The 24,155-nt window shown below is 48.4% G+C and overlaps 4 protein-coding genes across 5 annotated transcripts; 2 read left to right on the top strand and 2 right to left on the bottom strand.

Moving 5' to 3' along the window:
- Positions 1–2,093: 2,093 nt before the first annotated feature.
- Positions 2,094–3,811, bottom strand: LOC112902740 (aspartyl protease family protein At5g10770-like). The gene is made up of 2 exons (XM_025971907.1): positions 3,633–3,811; positions 2,094–3,536 (listed from the first exon to the last, which is right to left on the bottom strand). Exons 1-2 carry the CDS (start codon positions 3,775–3,777, stop codon positions 2,311–2,313), a joined length of 1,371 nt encoding a protein of 456 aa, XP_025827692.1. The 5' UTR covers positions 3,778–3,811; the 3' UTR covers positions 2,094–2,310.
- A 3,324-nt stretch (positions 3,812–7,135) lies between these two features.
- On the top strand, positions 7,136–8,810 carry LOC112874919. The gene is made up of 5 exons (XM_025938515.1): positions 7,136–7,326; positions 7,420–7,542; positions 7,635–7,910; positions 7,990–8,154; positions 8,287–8,810. Exons 1-5 carry the CDS (start codon positions 7,195–7,197, stop codon positions 8,557–8,559), a joined length of 969 nt encoding a protein of 322 aa, XP_025794300.1. The 5' UTR covers positions 7,136–7,194; the 3' UTR covers positions 8,560–8,810.
- A 3,105-nt stretch (positions 8,811–11,915) lies between these two features.
- Positions 11,916–12,837, top strand: LOC112879033 (protein NOI4-like). Its single transcript, XM_025943354.1, has 3 exons — positions 11,916–12,031; positions 12,420–12,632; positions 12,723–12,837. Exons 1-3 carry the CDS (start codon positions 12,026–12,028, stop codon positions 12,765–12,767), a joined length of 264 nt encoding a protein of 87 aa, XP_025799139.1. The 5' UTR covers positions 11,916–12,025; the 3' UTR covers positions 12,768–12,837.
- Positions 12,838–19,257: 6,420 nt separating this feature from the next.
- Positions 19,258–23,896, bottom strand: LOC112894159 (ribulose-1,5 bisphosphate carboxylase/oxygenase large subunit N-methyltransferase, chloroplastic). 2 transcript variants are annotated; one of them, XM_025961784.1, is made up of 13 exons: positions 23,416–23,896; positions 23,159–23,322; positions 22,969–23,052; positions 22,809–22,866; positions 22,259–22,312; positions 22,024–22,095; positions 21,808–21,888; positions 21,159–21,331; positions 20,537–20,639; positions 20,279–20,410; positions 19,949–20,071; positions 19,704–19,855; positions 19,258–19,629 (listed from the first exon to the last, which is right to left on the bottom strand). In XM_025961784.1, the coding sequence occupies exons 1-12, from the start codon at positions 23,881–23,883 to the stop codon at positions 19,769–19,771; spliced, it is 1,599 nt and encodes a 532-aa protein (XP_025817569.1). In that variant the 5' UTR covers positions 23,884–23,896; the 3' UTR covers positions 19,258–19,629; positions 19,704–19,768. The 2 variants fall into 2 exon arrangements, with proteins under 2 accessions (XP_025817569.1, XP_025817577.1); XM_025961792.1 differs by having other exon boundaries at positions 19,342–19,623.
- Between the last annotated feature and the right edge of the window lie 259 nt (positions 23,897–24,155).

The raw sequence follows: 24,155 nt of genomic DNA, 5'->3' as shown, positions 1-24,155 counted from the left end.
ATTTGTTTGGCTTGTCAGTTGCGCCGCGGCCGCAATCGCAGGCAGCGGCCGTGCTCCCCTCGCCGGCGACCCCGTCGGGCTGGCACGCTGCAAGCGAATCGGACCAGCGGCGGGTGGACTACGTACTCATGTGATGAGGAAAGTGTGGCGGGAGGGGCGCGCGCACCGTGGCTACGAGGATCCAAGGCGGCGGCGACGGTGCCGGCGAACTGGTGGGGTCTGGGGTGGGTACGACACCGGGAAGCTCGGCTCAACTGCGCGAGGACGGCGAGCCTCGGCACGCCGGGCGGTGCAGGCACGTTGGACGTGGAGGCCGGCAACGACTTGTCGCGGGGTTCGGTGCAAGCCCGGCGCCCCGCCGTCGTGCTACAGCCAGACGCCGTGCTCTTCGACGGCAGCGAGACGGCGACGAACGCAGCCGAGCGCTTGTGCCGTCGGAATCGGGAAACAGAGGACGATCAATCGATCAGTGCAGCTACCAGCTAGGGACGTATCCAGAGGCGGCGTGTTAGGGAATACGCAGCAGATGAGGGAGGACCGTGAATTTGAGCGAGGACCGCGCTCGAGCAGGAGGCATGGCGACGGGCTGGCCGCCGCCGACCTCTGTCGACGCACTCAAATATTCACAATGAAGCCCCCAAAATTTTACAAACAAACCCTTAATTTGGTCCAACTATTTACATTTAAATCCCTATATTTTACAAATACCCCCTAATTTGGATCGCGATTCGTAATCGCGATCCGAATATTTACATATAAACCCCTAGTATTTACAAACACCCCCCTAGTTTGGATGGGTTTTCTGCTCCCGCGCTGTTCGCCGCCGGCAATCGCCGCCCATTCCACGGTCCGTCCCGGCCGCAAAGCGCGAGACCCATCACGGTCAGACCATGCCCTACAACTAGCTCCGCGTCCCGCTTGAGTCCCGCAGCAAGGTGTCATGGAGTTGGAGGAGGCGGCCCCGATCGGACGAATCGAGACGAGCGAGTAGCCGCGCCATCGAAGCTCAAGCTCGCCAGCTTGGCCGTGGCAAGCAGGCCCGCCTTCTCCTTCGCGGACCATGGCGATTCGTCATCCTTGTTCTGTTGCAGACGATGGAGAAGTGGATGAACTGTTGCGCGGAGCTTCACCCCATTCAGATGCCGCTGCAGGTCGCCGCCGGACGGTGGGTGGAGCCGGCCGCGACCAATGGACAGGCAGGACACTAGCCAGTAATCTAGTTCCTCTTCGTCTGTTTATTTGCAGAGTAGCTTGCTGCCAGCTGGTAGCCTTTTCATTTCGTGTACGAACAAGAAAAAAGCAATTATACAGTATGCTTCTAGAGTTTGCATGGTCCTTTTGTGTTTCTCAAGTTAAGAAGAAAACTGTTGAAATGACAAGAACAGTTTTCGACCCAGGAAGCCAGGAGCCCAGGAGTAGGAAGTGCTTACGTGCTATTATACAGTATCTTTATGTTTCAGTAATTGTTAGTCTGAATTTTTTTATTCAGTAGTATAGTTAGTCTGAATTGACTCAGTTAAGCAGTTGGCCGCATAACAATCGGAGCAAGCTATGCACTGCCATTAGAGACATGAGCGTGCTTGTCCAACTGAAGTGCGCTAAATGATTGAATGCTTTCAGCTAAAGCTTGTAAAAATGTTTAGTCTGAACTTTACCTTCGTTCAAAGCAAACATCCCAAACAGCGATGATCCCCTGAGGGCACGACCTGATTCTGAAGGAACATCGGTGGCAGTATTGCTGATGAACAGCCCGAAAGACCCATCCCCAATATCAGCATGACTGTTCCGGCAAGATACAAGTCTGCAAAAAGATCGAGCAAGTATGCGGCAAAGCAGCAGACACGCATTGCCGCGCCAAAGACCACGCTCGTGCTGACTGACTGAACAAATAGGCTGGAAGAACATCTCACCAATGGCCTCTACGATTTTGAGGACCATCTACCCCGAATGAACCCCCTTGATACAGCCCGACTAACAAACTTGGTATGCCTCTTTGATGTAGGCACAACCCTGATCACAAGTAGATGTCAGATAAGCAGATCCATGAGCCCCGCTGTTCAGTAACAGTAGTAGTAAAGCAATGCATAAGAATGGTCATAGAGTCTGTCAGCTCGTAGGGCTCCAACTGAAACTGTTGGATTACACAAACTAAACCGTCGAAGAGCAATACTATAATATATGATTAATCTTCGTTTATAACTATATATCAGGAGAAAATTACATTGGTTCGTAGCTTGCACACTTGCTTCACGTTATTTGCTATAACTGATGGTTGCCAGTTGCCACCACAATCCTTGTGCGCGGCGATCATCAGCACGCGCCGGCCCTGAAGCCCATAGCGCCCCCGCCGACGTCGTGGAGCACCTCGAACGTCCGCTGCTGCACGTTGCCGATGATGCCGAGGGACCCGTCGTCACTGTTGCCCGCGAAGGCAAGGCAGCTGCCCAGAATGATCCCGTTCGCGTCGAGGTTGACGACCGCGCCCCCGGAGAATACCAGCGCGACGGAAGGTATCGTGACGCTGCTCTGGCCGCTGAAGTCGAAGCACGTGTCGAGGATGCCGCTGGGCGGTGCCCACGGGTACTGCTTCATCCCGGCCTTGAACGCCGACGACAGCGCCGAGTAGGCCGTCCGCGGCAAGCGCGTGATGACCGTGCCGGAGTCCATGATCGCCCCGGCGGAGAAGGCTGAGGTGGGTATGATGAGCTGTCTCCCTCCCACCCTGATGGCCTGAAGGCGCACGCCGTAGAACGTGGGGACCTGGCTGCTCCTGAGCATCGGCGTCTTGACGAAGCCGGAAGTTCCGGCGCCGAGCGTGAGGAACCCGGAGGAGCTCGGAGTCGGCGGGAGGCAGTAGGAGAAGGCCCTGCCGAATGTCCCCGCCGTCTGCGACACGAGCGATTGCGCGCCGCCGCCGAGCCCCATGAGGCCGTCGGTTTGGTCGTCGAAGCCCGACTCCACGTGGCTGCACCCGAACTGGAAGTTCCTGACGGTGTTGGAGCCCAGCGCGAGCGTGTCGGAGCTGTAGGTCCCGGTGGTGCTGGAGCCGTCGCCGTAGGTGACAATGTACTGGCACTGGGAGCTCGAGCAGCCGTTCCCCTCCTGGCCGAGCTGCGCGCAGGTGGCGTCAGAGCTGCAGGAGAACGGGTAGTAGGTGCTCGAGGAGCTGGGGTCGAAGAGCGGGTTCGCCTGGGAGTGGCACAGCGAGCACGGTTTGCACTGCACCCACGACACGTCGCTGCCGGTGTCGATGAGCACGGTCTGGGTCACGGCCGGCGAGCCGATGCCTACGGTGATCAAGTACTCCAACGTGTTCAGGGACGTACCCAGCGTGGTCGGCACGGTGGCGTCCGATTGCTGGACGTCACCAGCGCCGCCCTTGCCGTCGCCGCCAGAGAACTTCCGTTGGATGTAGGCAGCCCGGAGCTGGTCACGCCGGAGCATCTCCTCCAAGGTCGGCATCTTCTTGGTGGTCAACGGCGAGCATGGGCCGTGACGGTGGTGCAACGGCACTGTGGCGGCGCCGGACAATGGAACTGCCAAAAAATCAAATCAAGAGAAACGTGCAATTCACAACCGTGCACAAAATCACCTAATGGAAACCGCAGATACGTGCACGGACAGTACGGCACCTTTGGGCTCGGAGCATACAGCGTCAGAGTTCAGAGAGTCAAGGGACAGAACCCTGTAGCTGCGATCATCTCCTGCGTGAGCAACGAGAGAGTGACAACTCCAAAACAAGAGGAGGAGGAGAAGCAGCTTCGGAACAGAGGCCATGGCACTGGTCCAGTGCTCCTTGCTTCCCACTCCCCCAAGCAATGCAGTGAGTCGCAGCATCAGAATGCCAGCCTGCTTATATAGAGAAGCAGCACGCGCGGGGTGCCCGGGCACGGACGCAACCATGGTTCACGCGGAGACTCGTGGTGGACTAGGCAACGGTGGCGTGCGTACATGGGCGGGCGACCCAATCGGACCCAAGGCGTCTGGTCTTCTTCTAACCGATCGTGTCCGCCGCCTTGATCAGCGCACAAAACTGCCGGTCCTGAATTCTTCGCGATAAGCAGATTGGGCGTCCTCGGGATGCAAGATTAGCTACTAACGTCACCTGTCCTTAACAAAATCAGCCTCTTTGAGTTTGGACTGCTGAATTTTAGTTTAGGTGGCCGAGTTTAGGACTGAAAATCATGATATGTCAATAAGTTTTTCAAACTGAATTTGTTTTCGGAAAACGGAAAGAACTGTCTTACTATTACTATTGGAGGCTCATTTTGAAGCCTCCATGTGAAGCCATGTAGGATACTAGATGGACATCTAAAAAATAGAGAAATTCTAGAAATTCTCACAAAAATCAGAAACATCCGACCATCAATCAACAACTCTAATCATAATAGCCATTGGATCTGTTATTTCTACTAATAAATTACCCACCTCTGCTATTATGAAAATAGACTAAAGTAACCCCTAAATATATATCTAAATTACCCACCTCTGCCATTATAAAAAAATCTAAAGTAACCCCTAATGTTCGTGTAAACTACCCATCTATACCATTATAAAAATAATAAAAATAATCCTCTAAATTTGCATATAAATTATCCGATTATTCCATTATTAAAAGTTAAAGTAACCCCTAAATCTAAATCTAAATTATATAATTATAATAAAATATTAAAGTGCACCAATATAAAATTCTAAATTACTATTTCTATCATTATTAATATTACTATTTATATAAAAAACTACCCACGATATGTGTCACGATGTATTCATGTATGATGGAAGAGATAAGAATAATAATTCACAAACAAATAGTTCAATTAAATATATATCAAGTGTGATGCAAAATAAAATCTGTTGCAGCTAGATAATGATAAATATGTATTTTAAAGTATGTGTTAGAATATTTGATAGATGAAAGAGGGTGTGAGATAGATAATTATAATTATTTATTTTTATATTAATTCTAATTAGTCCGTGCTGGAGCACGGGTTAATAAGCTAGCACATAGAAAAATAGCAATTCAGATGCTACTTCAATCTAGCTCTTCGTTATAGAAACAAACAAAGCCCGACGATCTGAATACACAACATAAGTCTACTTCATTTATATATTTTGGACAAGCACTTTGTGTCGTGAGTTGGCCACTTGAACAGTGTCACTTTGTCTCTTTGCACGGGAGGCATAAAGTCAAACTAATCAAGCTTGCATGCCAAGTCTTTTTTTTTTTGGCAAGCCACAAATTATTTTCTATACCTTTCTTTTACTCTCTGTTGTAAACGCTTTACTTTAAACCTCTCCTTTTGTATCTTTGATTTTTGCGGCTCTAGCTTGGTAAGCTTTCTATTGAATGCTCTCTCTCTCTCTCTTAGCTCGACGGCGTAGGGTCTCTAGAACTGCTCACCACAATATAGTGAAGAAAAAACTACTTAACAAGTAGAATGTAGGTTGTTTGTTTGATGTCGCATTTTGTAGAAAGTCTTGCTGGTTCGGCAACACGTGAGTTTTCACAAATAAAAATACCTTTAAAAAAGTCTCCGTCATGTCCTCCTCCGAAGAACAGGTTTATGAGAACTCCTTAGCAAACCGCCATAATTAAGTTAATTAAGATCAAAACTTAATTAATTCTTGCAAATTATAAATAGATATGCTCATCCCTCTAGGGTCTGTTTGGCATGGCTCTGAAGCTGAACTCCACCAACTTCAAAAATTTTATAGCCAAATATCCTAACTCCAAAACTTCATGAAACTATAATTTAAATAGACTTGTTTTGAAGCACCTCTTTTACAACTTCAGAACCATCAAATATACGAAACTAGATATGAAGTTTGGATGAAATTATCCACCAATATCACCCGTAAAGAAACGTTTCCTTTGTTTCTCCACCCACTCGCTAACCTTATCCTCAGCGCCTCCCTCCTCTCCCCTCTCGAGCGTGTCTCCTCTCCTGGCCGCCACCGCCTCCTCCTGCAGAACGCGAACCCCCTCCTAACCTTTTCCCAGCGCCGCTCCCCTCCTCCCCGCGCCGAGCACCGCCCCTCTCCTCCCCCTTGCTCGTGGGGGCGCCCTCGGCCGGCCCCCTCCTCGCCACCTAGCTGTTGCCGTGGGGGGCCCTTCTCGCCGCCTCCCTGCTGCCTGGGGGCTGAGCCGCTGAGGGTTGCTGCCACCATCGCCAGCCCCGGCCCTCGTCGCCTCCCTGCTGGAGCAGCATACCTTGGACCATGCCGATCCCGCGGAACGCGTTGGTCCCTTAGTATAGATGGTTGTACCTCCTCCCTTTAAAAATATATCACTATTGATATATTGTATGTGTCGCTGATATGGCTATATGCGTCCCTCAATAATGAGATATATATGATGATATAGTAAATTTCAAAATTTGATCTTCCGTAGGCATTCACATGTCCGAGTGAGTTTGTGCATGTGATATTGTGTCTGAGAGCGTTCATTTACCACGTTTATAAAAGTCAAGGTTCCATGCGATAATCTTAGAGAATTGGATTCCTGGATTTGTGCAAAACTCATCATTAACTTTATTTTTGAAATATATGGATAGAATTCTATCAATTATTTTTAGGAATACATGTGCCCAAAGAGATAATAGCAACCCAAACAATACACCTAGAGAAATGAGCACCTCATCAGTACGTATAGCTTCCTTCTATGACCTTTTCTAATAAGTTGGCTGACTGGAGAAGCTTGATGTCTGAAGCATCTACTGGCTGGATAAACTAGGTGCTACAATAGTATTCTATTTTTTATGTGCTTTATTCTAAGTCAAAAATTTTAAAGTTTGACAAAGTTTATAAGAAAGAAATTATCTTGTTACTGCATTTATTAGATACCCGCATATGTTAATATATTTGTCGAAAACATAATAAAAAATTATAGCAGTTTAGTTTAGAACAAAACTTATAGTAGACTTTAATCGTATACTAATAAATGCACTAACAAGATGCCCCGGCTGTTGATCAACCGTAGTAAATGACACGGGGCATCTCTGACCGTTGATCTCACCAGCCCGCCGCCGCCGCAGCTATTCCTTTCCTATCCGATTCGACCGTTGCTAAGCCGCCCCCGATTTAAAGCTCTTCTCCCCCACTCCCCCCTCTTCCTCTCTCCGAGACTCCGACCCGCGAATCAAAAAGTAGCCGTTGCCCGCTCCCCTTGCCCTTGAGCAGTGCATCTCGCGTCCCATGGACTCTGCCACCGTGGCGCTCGCCAGCCCCGCCTCCGACGACCGGCGGTTCTGGGACCGCCTCCGCACCCGCGTCGACACCATCCTCGACGACCGCCACGTGCTCCCACCACCAGCCGCCGCCGCCAAGGTGATTGCTTGTCTCTGATGATTCCTTTTTCTTTTTTTGTGGGATTGAATCTGATTTTGAGTTGCTCTGTATCATGATTCGGGATCGGCTCAGCGCGGGGTGGAGTCCGAGCGGGGGAAGCGCCTCCGGGAGGACTCGCTGATGCTCGTCCGTGGCCTGGACTCCGTCGCCGCGTCGCTGGCGCAGCTCTCCGACACCCTCACCGCCGCGCAGAAGGTCCGGACTTTCGGAGCCCACCCAGCTTCACTGACTTCAGAAATCGAGGATATATTTCTAGAGATTTGATGGTGCCCTGTGATTTTTGCCAGGGAGTGAGTGCTCTGGCCACGTGCTCTTCTCAGGCGAGGGAATGCGAGCGCAGCGCCGGCGTAGATGAGGAGGTAGAGGAGCCAAAGGCAAAGCGGCTGTGTGGCGACTCGTTGGAGGCCGCGGGTCTGGATGGCGATTCTCCAGCCGCCGGAAAGGAAGCGGCGGCTGGTTCTGATGCAGAGGAAACCGCAGGCGTCAAACTGCGGCGGGGGACGGGGGGTGCGCAGGCCTCCGCGGAGGTCGCGCAGAGCACTAACCTGAAGCGGGCCAGAAATGTAGGTTGCCTACAAAATTTCCTTTTTCTCATGTGGTTTCTGTGGCTGACTGTTGCTCGATTTCGTGTTGGATCTGCAGCTGGCAGTTTCAATGGCAAGCAGAGCAGCTGCGCTCGCAAGGGAGCTCAAGAACATCAAGTCGGAGCTGCATTTCATGCAGGAGAGGTGCGGTTTGCTTGAGGAGGAGAACAAGAGACTCCGAGAGGGATATGACAACGGAGCTGCCCCTGAAGAAGATGACCTGGTAATAAAATAGACAGGCTGATTGCTACATCTTGTGCTACATTTCGTCTTATGATGGACTTGTTAGTATCTTGGGATGGCATTTGTGGATGTTCTTGCTTGGCTAGTAACTCACTTGCATAACCTTGTACAGGTGAGACTGCAATTGGAGGCTTTACTCGCAGAGAAGTCGCGGCTGGCGCAGGAGAACGCCAACCTGACGAGGGAGAACCAGAGCCTGATGCAGCTGGTGGAGTACCACCAGTTGACCTCCCAGGATCTGGATGAGTCCTATGAGGATGTTATGCAGGGGATGCGGCTTGACTTCTCGTCGCCGCTGGGGAAGATCAGCGATGACGAAGAAGGCGAGTACGACGATGGAGTCCCGGTCACCCCGGCTGAGGTGTTGAGCTCCCCTGATGAGTAGACGAATGGATGGTGGAATAAGATGGGTTTTCCAATGGTGGAATTCCTGTGTACCAGGTGCAATAGCAGTATTCCATTATTGCTGCTTTCGTGTACGTGCCACAACAGTATTCCTAACAGACCACTCTTGGTGGTGGTTTTGATTTTCTTGACTGGCAATAATAGAGTTTTCCATTCTATTTACCCTTGGTGCTTAAGCCTGAGTTTTTGGGACATGTTAGAAATGGCATCAATACATCCTGCGTTTGCAAATTAAGATTATAATGCATCTTGCATTAAGAGAAATTGCATGTTTCTCTGCTTTATGAAGCCATGTCTATAGAAACAAAATCTGGATACTTGGATTGCAAATTGACTTTTGGATGTGCATTTTTTCATACATAAACCTTTATCAGAGACTACCTCCTGTCACTAAAACTTGTCATTTAAACAAGCAGACAGTTGTTTGCATGCCATTTTTTTCTCACCGGCTACTTAATTTCCAAATATAAAGTGGCACCGACACATTGTTTTTCCCTTCCATCAAACTGAAATGGTAAAAGCTGATAGCTAAAATCCTTGGTAAAAAGATAGAGGAAAACATCAAGCTGGAAAGGGAACGAGTGTACGAGACATCAAAAATCGGCATCACAATTGAATTACTATTGTCCAACTTACTGAACGTGTAAACAAACACTAAGCAAATACTCTGCTTTTGATAGTCAGAAACTTTGATTGCTCTTGATTTTGACCACCTTTTGCTTTTCCGGACCACATTTGGTATTTCTCTCAACTTTTGTCTTGATTTGTTCAATCACAAAATTAACAAAAGAAACAGACTTGCCGTTGTTCTTAAGAAAAAACCTTACAGTATGAGATTAAGGATCTTCTACCCAAGAAGAGAAAATCCAGAAGCAAAAAACTGAACTCCAACCTTCTACAGGCTACAGCACTGTAACAAAGCATACGTATAGGTCGCCCTGTTCATGGTCCGGTTTTAACGGTCTCTGGTTTGTTTCCGGCCCAAGCCAACGAAAAAATATCGGTCTGGTGCGGCTTAGTTTAACATGGGTTGTGACGGCTTGAAAACTATACCGGACTGGGTAGGGCTGGCTGGTCTAAGCAGTTATCACGGGTTGGACACGGGGCACCTTGGTCGTCGGCCCTGGCAGCTTTGTGAAGTCTGGCGTGAGCTATACGAGATGACACTAGAGAGACGTCGTCTTCCTTAGCAAGGCCGCGGCGCTCGCGACGAATGGCTTGGTCGACTGCGACTCCGCACGCCGCGGTGGTGGGACGAAATGAACGTGAAGAGCTCAAGGCTGCGGAGCCCGTCGCGGCGGCCTCCAAGAACACGAGGTGCTCGCTGGCGGCGTCTCGCTGCCGCCGCCGGACAGAAGCTCCGCCGCCATGGCTTGGCTGCTCTGCATCCTCCTGCCGGCGCCAAATCGGAGAGAAACAAGTTGAGGGAAGGCGAGCATGGTTTGTTTGCTTACCGGCGCCAGATTAGAGAGAACGGGGTTAGGGAATTGAACCATGGTGGTTTCATCGCTGCCGCCGTCGTCTTTTTTTTTTAACTCGTTAATTTGTGCAGTCACCAGGTTGGACGGGGCTCCCAGGTAAACTCGCAAACCGGTTAATGGGACCTTGTTTTCTCCGGATTTAGACTGGTTCCGATCCAACCCGTGTTAAACATCCAGGACGGCGGTTCTAACTGATTTGGGCACGGTCCGGCAGCTGGTTTTGTGAAACCGATGAACAGGGCGACGTATAGGAGGAAATTGAAATTGATGTGAATGCATAAACATTACTATCTATGCAGTTCATAATCCCTGCCAGGCTGCCGCATTGTTCCTCCCGTGGAAATTCTGCGCGCATGCACTACTGAGCTTTCGCCTTAGCTGTCTGGTTGTGTGTTGGGCGCGGTGGATTTGGTCTGCACCGGGGATTTCTACACAGTACAAGAGGGTCTAAACTAAAGTTCAGTCCTCGTCACATCGAATCTTCGAATATTAACTAAAAAGACTAAATATAAGGTAATTATAAAACTAATTACACGGATGGAGGCTAATTCACGAGACGAATCTATTAAACCTAATTAATCCATCATTACCACATATTTACTGTAGCACCGTATTATTGGACTAATTATGCTTAATAGATTTATCTCGCAAATTAATCTCCATCTATACAATTAATTTTATAATTAATCTATATTTAATATTTCTAATTAGGGTCTAAAATTTAATTCTTGGAACCAAACACCCCCGAGCAGATCTCTTGTACGCTGCGTGTTGCTTTGTCTCCGCGGAAGTTTGTGACTATGATCGACGAGTATCTTCTTTGCTAAGTGAACGCTTTTAGTTTCCTATTTGCCCTTGGCCCCCCTTTGAGATGGACAGGACGATCCAGGAGGCGTGCTAGCTTCTACGGGCACAAAAATGCCGTCCCCGTCTCCGTAATAGAAATCGCTGCAGAAGCTGATGCCCTCTCGCTATATGTATGGCTGTGTCGTGCACGTTTCACTTATTCCGATTGAAATTATTGAATTAACACCGGTTTTCAAAAAAGAAAAAGGGAATGCAACGGCGGCGAGGTGTTTTGTTGACGCTCCGCCGGGAGCAGCGTGGAGGAGGCGACATCAGCTCTCGCGGTCGCTCCCGGTCCCGGTCGCTGCCACTTGGCCGCTTGCCGGAGCACGCGCTGGGTGGCCGTGCCGCACTGCCGATCGACGACGTCGATCCTCCCAGTCCCGAGAGTGCGCGGCCTACGCGCTAATGCTCGTGTCCTGCCCGGACGAACTCGAGCGTGCCGAGGCCCGCGGGCCGTGCCGCCGCCGTCGAGAGGGACACGGCGGGGAGCGGCAACGAGGCGGGGTCGTCCGTTTCTTGCCCACGCCGCCTCCATGCACGCGGCGCGTGCGACGGGTAGCGTGCTCCCTCTGGCGCATGCCGCGACACATATGTACAATTCGCAGTACATCCTACACTGACATTTGAACATGAAATAGCAGGTGATGAACGCTATCTCAAATTCCAAACTCACCGGGCCGTTTAGCCACGGGGCCATTTCCCACGCCGGCGGAGCGGCGCCGAAGCCCAACCCAACCAAGCGGCCCATCCACCATCCCGGCCCTCTCTCTCTCCCTGGCCAGCAGGGCAGAGCGCGGCTGGATGAACAGCTCGCCAGCGCCCCTGGCTTTGCCGAAACGAAACGAACCAAAAAAGGAGAGCGGAAAATCGTTTAAAAAGCTGATTAATTTTAGGCAGCCGCTGCATGCAAAACATGCCATGAATAGGTATATAAGATGAGACTACGCGCCGGAGGCTCCGCCGTTGCGCTCCGCTCCGTCGCGTCCTGTTGTCTGTGGCCAACCCTTCACCTCTCATTCCGGGGAAAATTTTGCCCCACAAACTCTAGCGCGACGGATCACAAGAGAGGGCAAAATTTTCTGGGCGACTCCGGCTGAAGGGAACTGCGGTATCATCATGTCGGTGAGTGCAAGTCTCCTTGCTGTCCTTTTTCAATGCGGCATCTGTCTAGCTCTTTGAATTCAAATTGTTAAACATAAGGAACAATAACGCCTGATCCCTCGGATTTTGATATGAGCAATCCCATTGGCAAATGATGCATACGGCGGAGAAACTCAGGAACAGATGTTCACATTGGGGGTGAACATGTGATCATCAGCTCTCTGAATTTCTGCAAACTTTAGCCGCACAATTTGTCTTCCATTTCCCCCATCGCGATAGATCGACAGGAACAATGACTCCTCGGAGCAAAACAATGATGAACTCGATGCTCTAATCAGGAGAGGATAGCATTAGACATTCGCATTAGCATCCATAGCTGTGCTGATCAGCTTGCATGATGTCTGTGAAGGACGACACCGGCCGCACTCTACCCAAGTTCGGCGAATGGGACGTCAACAACCCGGCCTCCGCCGACGGGTTCACGGTTATCTTCAGCAAAGCCAGGGATGAGAAGAAAGCCCCCCCGGCCAAAGGCCAAGGCCACATCAGCAACAGGTCGGCGGACATGAAGGACTCCAGGGCCGACAAGGTGACCTCCTACAACTCCAGGAACAACGCATCGGTACGCATACCCATCTCGTAATTTTTTTTGGGCATTCCTGTGCTAGTCACCGATCGATAACCCTGGCGGTGTGTTCTCTCCAATCTGCAGAAGAAATGGTTCTGCTGCGTCTCGCCCAGTCCCACACAATCCTGAGGAAGCTAATGAGCTGTGCAATACAGAACGAAGAGGAATGCAATGCTGCAGCTTGGTGTCATTCTGTGATGGCTATGTGTAGCTCTGTTGCTGGCAGGCTGCCCATGAGCTCTTCAGATTCGGGTCCTGCCAGCCAGTGACACGAGTGCTATGTGTAGCCGTTTCATCATATAAGAAATTACTCTGATGGGTAATGCTTATGACGTTCTTAGTTCTGTGCACCATCAATTCAAATCGATGTCTGCTTGTGATTTTCTTTTGTCTGCCAGCGTGGCGCTTTACTTTGTTCAGTGATTGCAATTGGAGAATTTGTTGCCCTGGTCCGGTAAAATCCGAGACCAATTCATCCTCCACTGAAGTTACAGCAGAAACCAGAACCGGACTGGGCATGACAGTTTTTAAGGAGGAATTTAGATTTTTGCAGGTAAAAAATTAATCCACGCCACTACTTATTAGTTTTCGTTCCAAGGGTGTAGGATTTGGAGTCCTCTTTCCAACAAAACTGGCAGCCCTTGATTCTGAGTCCGCTGGACGAAGTTAGGACAGTTCTACGGAACATAGTAAAGTCTTCGAGGTTTATCGAATCCGTCCTTTGCCCCGTGGCACCCATCGTTAGTGAGAATGTTGCCAAGTTAGGCCGATAGCGGGGAAGACGACGCATTTGGGAATCCTCCATTTTCTTATGATGTTCTGGTCCCGGAGAATCTTTCGGGCTCGCAGTCGGGAATTTTTCATTGCGATGATCGTAGAAAATCACTTTTAAATATTGACGTGGGTGTGATTTTTGCGGGTAAAAAATTAATCCACGCCACTACTTATTAGTTTTCATTTCTAGGGTGTAGGATTTGGAGTCCTCTTTCCTTTCCAACAAGACCGGCAGCCCTTGATTCTGAGTCCGCTGGACGAAGTTAGGATAGTTCTGCGGAATATAGTAAAGTCTTCTAGGTTTACCAAATCCGTCCTTTGCCCCGTAGCACCCATCGTTGGTGAGAATATTGCCAAGTTAGGTCCGATAGCGGGGACGGCGACGGATTTGGGAATCCTCCATTTTTTTACGATGTTCTGGTCTCGGAGAATCTTCCCGGCTCGCAGTCGGGAATTTTTCATTGCGATGACTGTAGAAAATCACTTTTAGATATCGATGTGGGTGTGATTTTTATGGGTAAAAAGTTAATCCACGCCACTACTTATTAGTTTTCGTTCCTAGTGTGTAGTATTTGGAGTCCTCTTTCCAACAAGACCGACAACCCTTGATTCTGAGTCCGCTGGAGGAAGTTAGGACAGTTCTATGGTAGATAGTAAAGTCTTCGAGGTTTACCGAATCCGTCCTTTGCCCCGTGGCACCCATCATTGGTGAGAATGTTGCCAAGTTAGGTCCGCTAGCGGGGAAGATGATGGATTTGGGAATCCTCCATTTTTTACAATGTTCTGGTTCCGGAGAATCTTCCGGGCTCACAGTCGGAAATTTTTCATTGCAATGACCGTAGAAAATCACTTTTAGATATCGACGTAGGTATGATTTTTACGGGTAAAAAATTAATCGACGCCACTACTTATTAGTCTTCGTTCCTAGGGTTTAGGATTTGGAATCCTCTTTCCAACAAGATAGACAACCTTTAATTCTGAGTCCGCTGGACGAAGTTAGGACAGTTCACGGAACACAGAGGTTGCTGGTTCAGTCGGTATATCCAATGCTGGAGAAGCAGCTGCTATGAGGCAGACTCAAAAGGATACAATCTATGGTCTTGGCTGTGGTGGAAATGTTCCTGTTGGTGTTCCCAATAGGTACAGATGTGGAGGAAGAGGAGGTTGATGTCGCAAACAACTTCAACGGAGGAGTTTCAAATCCCCATGGCCGAGGAAGCAGGGGTGGCAGGGGTCAAGGCAACCACCCTCCAGAGGATAATGAGAACCCTAGTGGACAAGGCTACATCCGCGGTGGTAGAAGAGAGGGACTGGAATCAAGGCAGCCTGGCTGAGGAAAATGGGAACCCTAATGGTCAACAATGATTTGGCCGTGGTGGTAGAAGAGGGGGCTCAAATCAGGGCAATCCAGCTGAGGAAGATACCAACTCTAATGGCAGACAACAAGATTTTGTCATCTGATGACAAAGAGGGAGTGAAATATCATTATTCTTGTAATCATTTGGACTTGGGCTTATAATAAAACTCTATCGGTTTGTATCGCACTTTATCTATTTATCTTTTGTGTAAAGACTATGTGTGCTAGTTTGTGTCTTAATCTGCTTAGTTGTTCAGTTTGAAGTTGTTCTAAAGCTTAAATGATAGTGTGATGCTTATTTGAATTGTGATGACTTGTTATTTTCTGTGTTCAGTGTAGGAGGTCCGGATACTCTGGTTATTTAGCCGGATATCCGGACATATACCCGGAGTCTCCGGGTTTTGCTGCCAACACTAATTTTTTTTTAGGTGAATAACCTGTCATGTGCATCACACATTATCTTAGCACATACTTGCTCACCCCACTGTAAATTGTATAAAGAGTTTTCTTATCTTTGCCCTAATGTACCAATATTGACATTTGAAAAGTCAATTTGAAATTCAAGTTCATAGCATACATTAAGGGGGAGCTCTTTATATCATAGATATTTACAGCTTTATGATTATCAAATGAATTATATGTGTGTTGTCATCAATCACCAAAAATAGGGAGATTGAAAGATATCTAGGCCTCTTAGTGGATTTTGGTTTTAGATGACAAAACACATGTACATTTAATCGCGTTTATCTAGCATGTGTGCAGGTGCTGAAGTTGAGAAAGCAAAACATATGATGAAGTACGACCCCTCAAAAAGAAAATGAAAAAGCGGTGGTTGACATTTACTCGAAGAAGTAGACTTTTGTTTTGTCTTTATTATAGGAACCCGTACTATCAAGAGAAACTTTGATCTGCAGGTTTTGACTTAGAACTAGTGCTCAAGAGAATCCATACAAATACTTGTGAGCTACAAAAACCACTTTGAAATGATATTCTTAAGAGTGTCCCTGATGAGTCCGGAGACTCCGGGTCTGGAATGTCCGGACACAAAGTCTGAAGTATCCGAATATATATATCCGGAGTCTCCGAGTAACTGTTCCCCGTCCGTAAATTTCTTTGAGTCCGGAGTGTCCAGAGTATCCGAATACTTTTTAACCAATGACTAGTTTTTATGAGTGGGGGTATAAATACCCCTGTACCCTCAACAGTCACGACTCTTGCCTATTTTCGAGCTGAACAGTCTCATAAGCTTTCCAAGAGCTCTCTCACTCCCTCTCTTCATTTCTTGAGTGATTCCTTTGAGGGATTCAAGTAAGAGTGTTGCAAGAGAAGTAATCCGTGCTAGTGAGCTACCATTCCATTCTCTTGAGCACTTAGTCTTCGTCAAGCCAGTGGATTCAATTTTGTTACTCTTGGAGATAAGTGCTTCTAGATGGCTAGGCGTGCTTGTGAGTGCTCCGCCACTTTCTGAGCTCCACAAGAAGTTTGTACGGACCCACATGTCAGCCCGCGCTATTCCCCATTCCCCTTCCTCCCAACGCCACGCTGCCCCGCTCCATCCTGCACCAGCGCTGTCCCACGCTCGACCGACACGCCCACGCGTGTCAGGCCTTGTCTTCCCCCGCCTGCCCGCGCCGCGCCCCGCTCTCGCACCGCGCGCGCTAGCTACCAAAGCAGCGAAACCGCCTAGACGTGCCCCGCTGCCCCGCCAGCCGCCACGTGTCTTTGCACGGACACTGAAATTCGCCGTACCCCCACGCTCGCCCTCACCAAACCCTAGCCACGGCGCCTCTATAAAAAAAACCCCCTTGGCCGCCACAAAAACCCTAGCCACCTTAGGGTTTTCCCCTTTCCGCCGCCGTGAATCGAAAAAGGAGAAAAAGGGAGGAGCGCTACCAGGAGCTCGATGCCACTGCCTACTGACGACGAGCAAGTCGAGGAGGACGCCACCGCCGGAGCTCCTGTGCCACCAAGCCGGCGCCTCGATTGGCTACACCAACGAAGCCGCATTGCTTGCACCGCACCGCATCGCCACGGCCGCGCCTCCCCGCTGCACCAGCTATTCCTTCCCCGCACCGCTGGTAGGTTACCATCACCGCCCCCGACACCCTCCTGCTGCCGGCCGAGTCCGATGAGCCCTCCTTAGTGAGCCTAAGACCACCGTCCCATGTTTCCCGGCCTTCGTGTCGCCATCATCTGTAGGAGCTCGTTGCACCACTTCCATTCCCCGCAATCGCCGTCACACCTCGCCACCGTGTCATTGCCGCGGCCGAAAAGCTGGTGCCCTGTGAGCACGGCATGACCAGGCGCGGCCCTAGGCTGCCACGGGCCCGCGCGTGAGCGCGCACCACACCGCGGCGAGCCAAAGGCTGAGCCTTTGACCTCACTCATGCTCAACCGCACCGCCTCACCGCCGTTCTTCTCGCCTTGCCGTTGCCATGACACGGCGCCGTCGCCCTAGACTGCTAGGTGCACACGAGCGCGAGCCATACCCTGCACAGCCGAAAGGCCACACCACGACACCCTACCTTGCCACCACCCGCCGCGGCCTCGGCTGTGCCGAGTGCCCATGCGCGCGTGCGTGCCCAGCACCACCCAAGGAAGCACCTTGGCCTCCCCTTGGTCGCCCCCAGACCCGGCCGCGCCAAGACGTCGTGGCACGACAAGCACCAGCCCCTCTGGGACGTTCCCATGAGCACATGCGGCGCACCACACGCACACAAACGCACCAGACTCACACACGCGCACGCACACAACGCGCCCCACCAAATCCGGACCGTGCCACATCAGATCCGGCGCATCACTGACACTCGGGCCCCGCCTGCCAGTGGGCAGCAGGAGGCGCTGACCCGTGGGTCAGCCTTGACAGAGAGAGAAGGAGGAGAAGGACGGGCGATTCGGGTCGAAGCCCACCTGAAGAGCCAAGCCGGCCTGTTGATCGAGTCGGCCTATCAAGCCGCTGATCCGAGCCAGCTCGTGCGAGCCAAGCCAAGCCATGAGCCTGTTGGGCCAGCCGAGCCGGCCCAACACTTTTAACCCAGTAACCAAGCCGCCGTGTCCTTTTCCTTTTTCTTTTCTTTTTATTGTGCTGACCCGAGGGTCCCACCTGTCAGCCTTTGGGTGAGGCTGACCAGTGGGACCACTGAATGGTGGACCCGTTTGACCCTTTGACCGAAGACTAGTCAGCGTTGACTGGTCAACGCTGATGTCAATTGGGTCCACTGCTGACGTCAGCCAACCTGACCCTTCCGATGACATCATGCTGATGTCAGCTGCCATGTGGCACACCCAGGTGCTGACACGTATCATTGCTGTGTGTTTTTCTTTTTCTGATAATCTTTTATCTATTTCAGAAATAGATTTAAGCGTAGAAAATTTATAATAAATCAACTGGGCCTCCAAAAATTATGAAACCAATTTCATAATTCTTCCAAAATCATGATCTACGGAGAGCCTGTGGCGGGCATAACTTTGTGGATACTTAGTGAGGAGTTGGGGGCAGCTGTGGACCACTGTGGTGGATACGCATGTGACGAAGATGCTCGCTTCAGCATATAAGGACCGGTTGAGAGTAACTATGATTTGTAGAACTATATTAAGTGTCCACATTACTTACCCATTATGCGGGTGGGTCCGGTCCAGGGCTAGCAAGTGTGGTACCAAGCTGGTAGGAGGATCGAGTATCGGTGCAGCGGGAGAAGATGCTGACCTCACGTTCTCCGAGACGCAAAGGAGGATTCACAGTCTCGGGGCGATCTTTTGCGGGAGGATGCGTCTAAGACCCCGGAAATCCGGATGGTACCGAGGCTACTAGTTTCTGTGTTAGTAGACCGGTGTCTCGTCGTTCAGTTAGGTCGCTCCTGGCTGGCTTCGATTCGAGTGGGTCCAGGTGTATGACCTCTGCAGATTAAAAACTATATATATAGCCGCGTCTTTGGTCATGAACAACCCTACTCTTCTGTTGCTCTTATTAGTTAGTGTTACTTATGTTTCTACCTTCCTCTAGTGATGACTTCTTGCCTAAGGCAGCTGAGGTGCGAGAAGTGAGAGTTATCGCACCGACCTGTTGGTTTTTGAAGGTGTGAGTTGGACTGGGAGTCCGGGGTGCCGGAACGGCCCGAGCATAGAGTTTGGATGATGATATATCTTAATGCTGCTTGTGCATAGAAAACCCCAGCTTTATTCATTGAATATTTGTTATAGCTTTAGTATAATCCATCTTAAAGCTTGCATACGGATGGTGATGTGGACCTATTCCATTCCTTAGGATAGTTTGATAGATACAGGATCCGACCAGAAGTTCGACCCAAAAAGGATGACAAGATTAAAGCCCGTGCTACGCTTAGGATTCCCTGTGGTGGAGATACCAGATGGTCCAGAGGCCAAATTATCGCTTTCGATTTTCGATTTTCTGCTTGTTCAATTTAGCCCAAGAGGCTTGTATTGGAACCGTACTACAATCATTTGAATTATGTAATAAATATACCCATGTTTCGACTTTTCGCGTTGTATGATTCTAACATGTATCTGGAATGAGTTCTGTACGTGATAGCGTTTGATCCACAAACTATATCATGTACCGACATAAACATCAGATATGGACTAAATAGCAGGGATCAGGGAAAAAATGCCGGCCAGCTCCTCTCGTAAAATCTATCTTACAGGCTTACATGTAGAATTTACTCTTACATGTATGCCAAGCTATGGGCTGTTCAATTACAATTCACAACTATCCTTTGTTGAACCGTAGCTCCTTTCTAGCATTCAGATGCTTCTCCAGATAAGAAATTTGCCGCTGAGACTGCGATCTGATTTGGTAACCAAACATCGGAGGCTCCAGCTGCAAGGTCAAAGCACCTGAAACTGAACCAAGCAGTGCCCAGTGGAAAACGCAGTATTCAGCAATCCAAAAGTGATTAAAGGGATATGTAAATTACCGTGTTATCAGGGAAAGCAAACTATCCAATAAGATCCGTTCCACCTAGAAATGTAGCCAATCCATTTATTTGAAGAGCTTTCTGAGCCCATTGAACAATGACAGAGCTCTAAGTTCGCCACCTCTCATGTCCCTCAATCTTCTACGCAATATCTGCGCAAAACAATTGGAGGACATGCAAACCGTTAAGAGTTGAAACATGGTGCACATGCAAAGGCAGCAGCAGCACAAGATTTTCTGACTTACATATTGTGTACGATACAAGATTCTCCGCTCACTGATGCACAGATCTTTTGCTAGCTGTTTTAGCAGTAAGGTCCTGTTGGCTTGCTTTGCATTTATTGAAACTTGTGGAGAGCCATTGCCACCCTGAAATTATGGATCCACTTACTGACATCGTCAACAAAATACTCAGGATGGACAAATTATTTTTGACAAACGACATCATAGTGATTTGTGCATAAAAGAATTAATCACAGGACAATAAGATCATAAAATTAGTAGGATGGCACGGTGTTCCAATCTCATGAGGTTAACTAGTGTGTTCTGCAACAAATGACATGAAACGGACGTCACCTCTAGGTACTTAGAATAGTTTGATATATTAGATTCACAGCAGTCCAGGATAAACTGAAGAGCCTGTTCTTCCAATTCAGGATAATTAAATCCAGGTTTGGTTGAATTTTTATTCGATGCAGCAACAGCCATCTGCAAGAAACAAGGCAGAGATCATTTTTAATAACTAACATAATCTCAAGCTGTCTTGACCATCCTCCTAGCTCTAGCTCTACTGATAATTTTTTCAACATTGAGTGCAGAATAACAGCAACGAACCTCCTCAAAGCGTTGACTCATGTCAGGAGGACTGACCACAAGGAAGGCATAAGCCATCAGCTCAACTGGCCATCCAGTAACCCGCAAAGGGAAACTTTCAGATCTATAAATGGTGATCAAAATCTACTTTTGTCAATACTGAGTATATAAATCTGATAGTATCAGAATGTACGCAATAAGATGATCGCAGGGAGTTAAATACATAGAAAAGAGCGATATGCATGATTCTGAACTGATGGTATGTTAGGTTTTTCCAAAGAAAACAATGTGGCATGAATTGCGAATCATGTACAGATCTATGGAAAGCTGTGCTTTATTATGAAATTATTTATTCTGGTAAAACTTCTCGTTTCCATTTCAATTTATTGCATTTTACACCCAATATGCAATCATGCTTTGTTACCATAATCTGTTCTCAGTACTATATGGAAGTAACAACAAGAAACCAATGATGCCAAGGAATGTTCTAATCCAATCAGTAGTCGTTTACCAAGATTACAACAAGGGATGTAAAGTTAAAAAAAACATTTCTTGTCTTGACAAAAAGATAATAGCATGTGACGTTCCACATAGAGGTAACAGGTAAGGTACACTTTTGCCCATAAGTATAGTGAGCACTTACGCTGACAAACCATTTCGCTTTAGTGCTTGTAGTTTCTCTTTGTAGCACTTGTCAGATTTATCAAGAGCCACCAGCAACTCAACTGAATCATTTGGGTTTGTTCCCTCTTTCGGAACAAAACCATATGAAAGCAATAGCTCACCACTTGATTTCTTCCCGTAAGATATAAAAACCTGAAGATTTTCCAAATCGTACCAACAGTTTAATAGATAATATGTGATGGAACAACAGCAGTTACCGCCAGACTTGAGACAAACAAAAAGAAGTTGGCAAACCAAACAAATTTCACATAACTGCATTTTCAAATAAAAAAGTATGGCCATTCATGTAACCCTGCTGGAGCGAACTATGTGATTTATGTACTAAAGAAAATAGATAAATGGATGGGAGTGCTGAGGTTTAGTTGACATAGCCTGAACTTATTTTCGAGATTGAAGACTAAAGATGACTCAACCCTTAAAATGTCAGTACATTGCTAGAGAGCAATATGTCCAATATGATTAATAGTAACTAGATTTCAGCAAACCACAAATAAACATGCAGACTTTACTACTGAAAACAGCAATACCATACTGGTAGACTTTTGATGATTAATTTGATTGATATATAACTGAGAATAGAGCTAAAAAGCATAAATGAAAATTGTTACCTGCTCACCTGGTTGATATGAACGGTCTGTGGTGAAAACTATTCCTTGCGATGACTTATCGAAATCCAAGAATGTTTCCACCTGGAAAATATAATAACCAAGAAGTAAATGTCATGAGCACTGTACTGTTAGGGAGACATAGAAGAGCGTAAAAAAGGGTGCTTAATTTTGAGCACTATCAAGGATGGTTCTTTGTAAAAATATAAAATGTTGTACCTCAGGGCTATGGTTAAGCATATCTGCCCAAGGAACTAGAGCAACCCTTCCATCCATTGATGGCAAACGAACCTGCACAATAGACCAATGCACATTATTGGTTAGCCAAAAATGACAGCAATAGCAAGCAAAGGAATTTGTACTTATCATGAAAAGGGGCCATAGAAAGAACAACGAATTTGTACTAATCATGAAAGAACGAGGTTTGAATCATATTAACTAGATCCAGCCTTACCAGGCGCGAGAAGAGAATGCCGAAGGACCATAGAAATGTCTCTATGTTATAAACCTAAAATAAAAATTGAGATATACTGATCAGGTTAAGTATAAATGAAGAATTAATAAAAAGACAAGCATCGACATTCAAGGTGTAGTCCAGATTAATATATATAGTCAGTGACAGAGCTAGTAGGGGGTACTCATGTTCCAAAATTTTCCATTGGGGCCTTTTAGAATCAGGGGAATCCTAGTTCATATTACCATGCTATAGGATTTGGTCCCTGCTATAAGGTCAATCACATTCATTAACTTTTCTGCCCTCCCTAATCTTCTGATCCTGGTTACGTTACTGTATATAGTTGCTAATATGTGACCCAGTCCCACGATTTTGTTTCAAACTCAAAGCCAAACACTATTATGCTCTTTGTTCTCCTTCTGCTATACTATAACCTCAAGATTTGAAGAATTGTATCTATCTTTGCATAGGATTGAAGTTGGCTAAGCAGTCTTGTACTCGTAAAGTCGTAAGAATAAACAAAAAATATATCAGTGTTTGCACAACACACCTCTTCAGGGAATAAATCTGAATGTTTAGAAAATATACGGTCTCGAAGGTCGTTGTATCTGCCAAAAACCAACAGAGCAAAATACCAATGTGAGCTCCAACAGTCAAGGAACTTAATTTGTTAAACTACCACTAGTAGATGTATAGGTAGACAATCTTACGTCCCAATCACATCAGTTATCCTCTGAATTGCACGTTCCCTGATTGGCGAAGCCACCAGGTATGTATCTAGCTCTGCACGAGTCCTGCAATAACACATAAAGGCTGTACAAGATTGAGAATGCTATGCCATAGCCTCTCTCTCCCTTCCACTCAATACAGCAATAAGCCGACTATAATCCTGGGCCATACCAGTACAAAAGCGAGTAAGGCTGCCTTGGCAAAGCTGCTATGTAGCTGCTCCACCTCGACGAGCCCTCTAAACTGGCTTCACTTATGAGGTAAGTGGCAATAAGCGGCCAGTCCGGCACGGCGTTCCTCTTCATCACCTCCCCCACCTCTGGGCGGCTCCACTCCTAGTATACACGAACACAATAGAGTACCAATTGTAACAGCACTATTTGAACGAAAATAAACCGCGGGCAGTGAGAGGATAAGGGTTTTGCTACCGAATCGGCGGTGATGACGAGGGAAGGCGGCACGAAGAGCAGCTTCTCCCCCTTGCGGATGTTTTTGAGCGCGACAAGGCCGCGCTCGCCGACATCCACGCGCTGGATGGCCAGGCGTTGCTCTGGGAGGCCCGAGTCTATGAGCCATCGCTCCAACAACGCCGCGCTCTCCAGGGACTCGATCTCGCAGCCCCACGGGACGCCCGCGACGGCCTCCCGCTGCGCCGGCGCGGAAGCGGACGCCGCTGAGGCTCGGATGGTAGTTCGAGGGCGAGCGCGAGCGAACGAGGAATACGAGGAGTGTGGAAGCGGGCGGTGACGGCCGGCAGCGCGCAGCGGCGGCCGGAATTGTGGGTGGAGCGCGGTGGTGGAGGTGGCCATGGCGGAAGCGCGGAACTGGCGTCGACGCGTGGTCAGTGTGCGGGCGCCGGACGGGGGGCTTATCCGCAAGCGGCCCCAATCCCCCATGAGCCGTGGTGGGCTTGCTTTTTTTTTCCTGGTTCTCTCATATTGGGCTTCGAAGAGTTTTGCTTAGCGGGCTTCACTGTGTGGTGGTGTTGGCTATGGGCCAAGATTCTTCTGTTACTTGAATAGAGAAAGACTAAGAGTCGCTGACAGGTGTACCCAGGTAAATCAAAGCCTTCTCTAGTTGACGTCACCCTCGCGGAGTCTGGATGGGTACCCAGCAATTAATAAATTGATTGACAAAATGGAAACTCTCACCGACAAGTGGGGCTCAC

Source organism: Panicum hallii, chromosome 1 (genome assembly GCF_002211085.1).
Source record: "Panicum hallii strain FIL2 chromosome 1, PHallii_v3.1, whole genome shotgun sequence".
Taxonomy (NCBI): Eukaryota; Viridiplantae; Streptophyta; class Magnoliopsida; order Poales; family Poaceae; genus Panicum; species Panicum hallii.
The sequence above is the reverse complement of the archived record's forward strand: the minus strand, read 5'-3'. Positions and strand labels throughout refer to the sequence as shown.